General features: G+C 40.0%; 1 protein-coding gene across 1 annotated transcript; it reads left to right on the forward strand.

The window, feature by feature from the left end:
* Positions 1 to 2629: 2629 nt before the first annotated feature.
* CIMIP1 (ciliary microtubule inner protein 1) lies at positions 2630 to 7285 on the forward strand. Its single transcript, XM_057406350.1, has 4 exons — positions 2630 to 2694; positions 3279 to 3360; positions 4387 to 4485; positions 6901 to 7285. The coding sequence occupies exons 1-4, from the start codon at positions 2633 to 2635 to the stop codon at positions 7054 to 7056; spliced, it is 399 nt and encodes a 132-aa protein (XP_057262333.1). The 5' UTR covers positions 2630 to 2632; the 3' UTR covers positions 7057 to 7285.
* The last annotated feature ends 408 nt before the right edge of the window (positions 7286 to 7693 follow it).

The raw sequence follows: 7693 nt of genomic DNA on the forward strand, positions 1-7693 counted from the left end.
ATGGTTAGTTTTAATCTCTATCAGTACCCTAGCCTCCATCTGAACATAGCACCGCAAGCACGTCTACTATCTGCTGGGAGAAGGGAGTACAAGGTCCGTGAAAAATCAAGACTGAAACCACTTCCCCAGTGGCAGGATGATGTCCTGTGCAAGTGAAAGGATATCTGAAACTCAAGATACTATCTGCAGCTCTCAAGATATAAACAGGTTGTAAATTCCTGAAGAACAGTTGTGAGTTCTCTGAAGAATAGCCACTTGATCAACAGCAGCACTGCTGAGCATATATATTGGATATTGAATAACTGGATAATTCCTAATCGGAAGAGGACAGGAAGCACTGACATTTCAGCATTTATAGCCATATCCAGGTTAGGATTTACCCATCTCAGAAGACCTGAAGCATCAAGTGTTTAAACTTGATTCTGTTTAAACATGTGTCTTGAGTGACGTAGTATCTACTTCAATATTTGTCATGTGATGACAAATGCTGCTGTAGGTAAGCCACAAGATCCAGACTTTCAGCAAATGACTTCTGAATCAAAATGGACCTGTACCGCCAAGTCATTCAATATAGTTATTAGCTCATTAAAATCCTATTTCACTTCTTCTCAGAGTGAAAGTGCAATTCTAATATTGTCCTATGCTCATAAGAGCCTAATAAGACCTACAACTAAATACTGATTTACTGCATCCTACAACTAACTGCTTATTTACTGTGTTACCTTAACTGAAAAATAATTCCGTTAAGTAGGAAAAGAGAAAGACTGAACATTATAAAGCTCTATTTTCACAACGTTAGTGTAAGAAGTTTCATTCTCTCGACACATACTAAATCCTGACACATACTAAACTATGGATTTCATTGTTTTCATTAACTTTTTTTTTTTTTCCCCCACAGAAAGCATCAGGGCTGTAGTAAGAGGACTCCTGATACAAGTATGACTAAGCAGCAGGAGTTAATTAAGTAGGACAATGAGTAAGTGATTCTGGGTGTGAGAGGAGACCCAGCTGATTTAATTGCCAGTCTAATTATCAATTACAGCATCAAGAAATGGCATGCGAGTGAAATATTCTGTTGATAGTTTAATGATGTTGAGAGACCCAGAAGCATAGCATTAATGGCTATTTTGAGACAAGAGGAGTTTTTTCTTCTTACTCAAATAGAAGTTCTTAGTACTTCAAAAGTGACTAATAAATGTATATACAGCCTTCTCCTACTCAAATATTTTAGGTCTTTAGATCCTTTGCTCTATAAAAAAAATACAAATAAAAAGCTAGCAATTAAGCATTCCAACACACCACCTATAAAACACTCAGCTTAGGTCAAAACCTTTCTGCATTTATTTTATAATAAGGATAATAACTGTCCAGTGGTGTGACAGAGTCACATTAACTATTTACAGTGTGTTTGCACAAGCCAGTTTCCAGACAAAAAGAAAGGAAAGGGTCAGGGAACTATTTAAACCCGTAAGGGCAAAGAGCCAGTTGGCTACATTGATTGTTGGAATGTTTTATAAAGCAACTGCAAGAAAATAAAATTACAAAAAAAAAAAAAAAGTGATAGCCAAAAATATTACTATATTGGAGCATAGAGAACTTATTACAGACTCTAAGTATTTTTTGGGTTCTCACATGTAACCCTTGAAGTATGTTGAGGTCTTTCCCAGAACTTCTAATATTAGCATAGAGCTTATGAAGGACAACATCTGCCAGAAAAAAAGAGATCACAAAAACACTGTATGTCACAATACTGATGGTATTTCCCACTACAATTACCAAAAGGCAATTTTGGTGTATAATGAGAGAAACTAGGGAGTGGAGATAGGAGGGTAAAAAAAGCAGGGAATAGAAGCAAACACCCACCATAGCACATGCAGTCTGAGCTTTGGACATGTTAACAAGCAGATCCCTATAAAGATAGGGACTCATCATCCTTCAACCATTTCTCATGTCCATTACAAACAATTAAACACACTACTAGTTCTTGGCTGTAGCATTGTCCCTTGTCCAGGTTTAAAAAAAGACTCCTAACAACTCAGTATCCCAAAAGGTGTCCAAATACTTGTTTTCTGCCAAGGGGAGCCTGGCTAATCAGTAAGCTGTGGAGTTTAGAGAACATCTCTCCCTTGAAACTCAGCTAACTCCTCAAGCAAGGTACCAGCTTTTCACCTGCTTAATCACTGAATCATAAAATCAACCGGGTTGGAAAAGACCTTTAACATCATCCAGTCCAACCGCTCCCCAGCACTGCAGAGGCCACCACTAACCCGTGTCACTGCGGACCTCATCTACACATTTGTGAGCCCTTCCAGGACGGTGACTCCAAACGGTTTCCTACTGAAAAGCATTTTAAGACCAAACACACCACAGAGCATGGACTGATTTCCTACGGGACACCAGAACCCCCGAGGGGCGGGCTCAGCCGCTCACCTGAGAGCCGCGGGCTCCGGGCCGACACCGCGCCAAACGGAAGGGGCGGCTGAGGCAAACCATCGCCTCAGAGCACCAACGGCCCTTCCCGCCCTTTTGCAACGGCCGCCGGCACGAGCACTGCCCCCTGCTGCGTTGCCTAGCAACCCCGAGCCGCAGGACCCGGCCCCCGGCGCCGGCCGGGCCGCTCCGTGCCGCGGGTATGGCGCAGCGCCGCAGCGACCTGGCGAAGTCGCGCAACAACACAGAGCAGGACAGCTGCTGGTAACGGCCCCGGGGCTCCGCTCCGCTCCCCTCCCCTCCCCTCCCGCCCGGGGGAGGTGCCGCTCTCAGGCGGGCGGAGGCTGAGGGAATTTGCACACCCTTCGCGTGTGTCCGTCCGCGCGGTGCGTGGGCTCACCCGGAGTACGCCAGGTGCGCAACGCCCGGGGGTTCAGCCCCCTGAATGGCGTAGCCCGGGTTGAACCGGCGAAGCGAGTGATGGCCGCGGGCTTGCAGTGCTTCCCGCCGGGTGAGGAGGGACAAAGGGCCCTTCATCGGTCAGTAAAACCGAGAGGATGTATGGAGGGCACCGAAACTCGCTTTCCGTGTGTGTCATAGCACCTTTGACCTCCTCCACTTCCCAACAGGAACGTAATTTGCAAGTGCTTTCATACCTACTGTTTAATTTCCCCATTGCCTCCAAGTCAGAAAGCTGTTAACTCATGCATAGACTTGATGATTTTGGGGGAAAGGTCTCAAGCTTCATGCTAAAGTGTCGTGCCTTGCGACAGTAGTAGTTGGGTTTGCATTTTTCCTTTTATTTTAATGGAAGTTTTCAAAGTAATTTAAATATTTCTCTGTTTCAGGAAAAAATACATTGAAACTGAACTAGAGGCTGCAAAAAAATGGTCTCACAAATGGGGATTCTTGAAAACACCTGTTGACGAGGTAAAAATGAATGGCCTACAAGAAACACATGAAATTGCACACAAATTGATGTAGACGTAAATTATGAGAGCACAAGTGACTAGGAAAGCACTGAGTGTGCTTTACTAAGCCAAGTTCCGAGGTAACAAGTGCACTACTCTTAAGATGGATTCAAAGTTTCACTTTTCCTCTGAATAAAATACGTAATTTATATGCTGTGCATATTTTGATATATTTCTCTTGAGAAGCATGACTTCCAATAGTGTTAACGAGGACTAGAGGCACACTGACAGGAAAATATTTCCCCTTTGTCTATCCATATGGTAGCTTAAAAGTCTAAGGGAGAAGGTTCTAGCTAATGAAATTTTCAGTGGGGGAATTTACAAGAAAATACTTGGAGAGATGTCTATTCTCAGTGCTGTTTAGATACTAGAATATAGTAGAACATAATGTACATTTGGAATCACAGTATTTCATTGCTAAAGAACAGGGTTGGTGCAGCCCCTGAGTAATTATAAATGTATTTTCCATGGGGCTAGAAGTACTTAACCTGTCCTAGGAGTGTTTGAAAATTCCTGTAGGCATCCAAGTTAACACCTTGGAAAACTTTGGCTCTCTAGGCTTCAATATCCATCATGCACATCTCTTTTGCACAGGCTACAGCTGAAAAGTTGACAAACTTTTGTTTGTTATTGTTACTATTGGTGAACATATGTATTTAGCATTTGTCAATCTTTGTTTTGTGGTCATATAAGATACGTGTCAAGGTACCTTTCTAGCCCTTTTTGGGCAGTGATGTAGTTAAGAGAGTTGGAATCAGTCAGCAATATTTAGCCTTTCATCCGAAATTCAGAATTATATCACTTTCTGAAACCAAAAAAAAAAAAACTACAATAGTTTCCAAAGCACTACAATAAGTAGCCCTGTTTTACATGGAAAGAACAGGAAATTGAGATGCAACAGTGAGGAGAATGGTGTCAATATCAGATATTACAGCATATTTCAAAAGACTAAGTCCAACATTTAACATTGATGTTTTGGTTTTAGTTGATTCACCATAAAAAGGAAGAAAATACAAGCCCCAAGATAGAGCTTCCAGAACATCTGCAGGTTCGACCTGTGACACCTGTGGAGAAATACATTAAGGTCAGAAAATTAGATTTTAAAATTGCCATGCAGCAGTACCTGTCTTAAGAAAACACACAAGCTCTAAAATCAGTTGTCTTGTAGAAGTGGGCCTTTAACTAAAGGTCAAAGTAAATTGTATTTGCAATCTGAGCAATGATTTAAAAGCATTCATTTAAGACAAGGAATTGCCCTTTGGATATGGCTGTTAGTTCACAGAGCTTTCACTGTACATAAATCACTGTATATAATAATCTTTCTGTAAAGCACCTCCCCCATGCACTCCATCTAGTATCACAACAGTGCAGCTCAATGCAGAATGGCGATCACAGAGCTGTTTATGGCTGCTGACAAGTCATTGCTCAGATATATACATCTGTATTACTTCAAGTCTTACCAAAACCTAACTCAGTTTTAACTATTAGTTAAGATGCAGCCATTTTTCTGGCTTTAAGACAGCCTTCTTTTTGTCAGAGATAATGCCACTGTCCTCTTTAGTAGCAAAAATTAGTAAGAAGCCAGTTCTAATGGGCCAGTTAATAACTGATTTTATATTATGTGAGTTATATTCACATATTCAGAGTCTAAAAGTTGTCAAACAGCTGGAAATGAGAGTGGAATGTGACTGATCATTTGACTTGTAATGTGTCAGAATCACCAGTGAATAGTGTAGCTACACAGGCAGCTAAATCAGTGACATTGAGAGAGGACCATATTCATAAAAGGGGAAGCAGAATATGCTAACAAAAAGGAAGGTTAGTCCACTTAGAGTAGATTAAGGAAACAAAAGAGATTGGAAATTCCTACTTGCTGAACTAGCTTTCTTTCAAAGGATTCCAAGGGTGGGGAAATAAAGCGAGGAAGTAGTAAAAGCTTTTACTGAGATTAAATCGAAACAAAAGAGTTAATGCTGAGTGTGGCAGAGAAATTAAATAGCAGCATTTTTGCCATTAGTGCTACTTGTTCTTCAGTTTTGTCTCAAGACTCCAATTTCAGTCAAGTTTACCTCTGCTTCAGCACAGTGAGGGTGTATGTGTGTGTTAGCAAATCATGCAGACAGCTATCAGCTGCTGAAGTAGCATGCATAGCCTAGTGCATACTGAACAAGGATCGTAGCTTCCATCTCACCTCAGAGTCGTTATTTGCTAAGGAAGATAAAGATTACTTGTGATTTAGGTCCCCCTTACATATTCAGAGAGAAGTTTTCCAAGTCCTTATACAGAACTATGTGTCTCTTTGCACATTTACCTTCATGGTCCTTATACAGAACTGTGTGTCTCTTCAAACATTTACCTTCATGGTAACAGTCATCATATCTGTTCTTCTCTCTAGGTTAGATTAATAATTGCTTTTTCATAGTCCTTTCCCCCAGACTGCAAGTGGGACATGGTTTCCTTCATTATCCTGCTCAGTGGGTGGCACTTTTGGCCATAAAAATTATCTTTTCAGAGGAACTGCTCCACCTAAATATCATAAACATTTTCTAATCTTGGCCAAAGAACAAAGTGAAGCAACTCTGGCAAGAGAACTGAAACATTGTTCTCTTGCTGTGTGTTTCTTTAAGTCCCCAGATGCTAAAATGATATAATGTGCCCAATTGAGATGATTCAGCCAAAGTAAGCACAGCAGTCAGTGAACAGAGTCGGTTGGCTTTTGTTTTGTTTCCTTTTTAGCTAGATTAGTTGCAGATTAATTTGATGCTTACCCATCCTTTAAAGTAGAAAGAAGGTGGAATGAGTAAGTAGTTCTTGATGCAAAAGGCAGCTTGGTCAGTAGTATCTTTAGCATTTGGCCACAAAACTATTATTCCATCTCTGCATTGCTACCAGATACATTACAGGAAGTATAAAATGCTATTTCTCCCATAGAAGTTAACTAGTTTTAAAGTATTATTATTATTTAAAGAAAAAACTTAAAGCTGAAGAGAGGATTCTTCTAATAACATAAAGCCAGTAAAGCCTTTAGAAAGATATGGAATAAAACTTAAGTATGCTAACATACAATACTAAATAATATTTTGTGTTTTGATTTCCTGTTAAACGTACCAGTTTAGGCACTAAAAGACTGTTTTTTTCTGAAGGGTGGTAAATGAAAGTTAGTTAGTTCATTGGAATTTGGCAGGTTTACTCCTCTCTTTCCCTGTGCCTTGCTATAGAAGGGAACCTAAATTATCCTAATTACTTTCTAAATTATAAACTATCACGTATTATAAATCAAGCTTGCTTGCAACTGGGCTATCTTTCAAAGTTCTTATTTCCTAACACTGATGTCAGTGTGTGCTCAGGATATTTAATTCAGCAAATTGCATTTAAAAGCACTATTTTTCATAAGTTTTCATTTCCATCCACACTACAGTACAAAAGAGGATGTTGCATGAGAGAAACTACAATCAAAATCCTTTTAATCATTGAATTCTACATGTTACTTTTATTTTAGGTGCTTCCATCTCCTCCAGTACCTAAGACTACCCAGCGGTTTATTGGTTGGAGATCAGCTGTGCCAGAGTTGCAACTTGAACATGGTTTTCAAATCCAAAGCTGCAAAGGTTCCTTTTTCAAGGATCTGAAGTGGCCACGTGAGCCATCTGACTGACATTATGAAATAACAGCTAGGCACACAGATCCATTTGCATCCCTAAGGAAACATTCCAGGGTGGACTGCTGGACTGTTAAACATTTATGTTCTAAAAAATCCACACTAATTTTGGTAAAGTGTGAACATTTTAATGTAGCATTTTACTTGTTAGAGCTGTGGCATCCAAGCTGTTAATGCTTTACGTTTACTTTGAAGTAACAGTGAATAAACTCCTATAAAGATCACAGAGCATGTACTACTTTTATTAGCATTAGTAAGATTATGAATTTTAAATATTTACTGGAATTCTTAAAAAAAAAATCTTAGTTTGTAATGACAGAGCACATTTTTATACTTGTTTCTTCATGAAAACCTCCATTCAGAGTCAGTTTCACAGCAGCTTTTTCAAACGTAAATACTGATTGCCATGTTCCTGACAATCCTATCCTGCTGCTCATTCCCAATTCATCACTTACCAGCACTGGAATCAGTGTTTAGAATTAGTTTTCGATTAGCACTCTGAACTGGCCCACTACTGAGTTGCTAAAGTGCCTGTGCTAGCACAAAGACATCACAAAGAAAGAGAATGAGAAAAGGCAGAGAAAAGTAGTAGGCATGGTTAAATTGGCTCAGGCTGCCATGGAACTGCATCCTT

The sequence above is a fragment of the Pezoporus wallicus genome, unplaced genomic scaffold (assembly GCF_028554395.1).
Source record: "Pezoporus wallicus isolate ANWC-B61680 ecotype Strahan unplaced genomic scaffold, APGP_CSIRO_Pwel_v1 contig_6783, whole genome shotgun sequence".
NCBI classification, from domain to species: Eukaryota; Metazoa; Chordata; class Aves; order Psittaciformes; family Psittacidae; genus Pezoporus; species Pezoporus wallicus.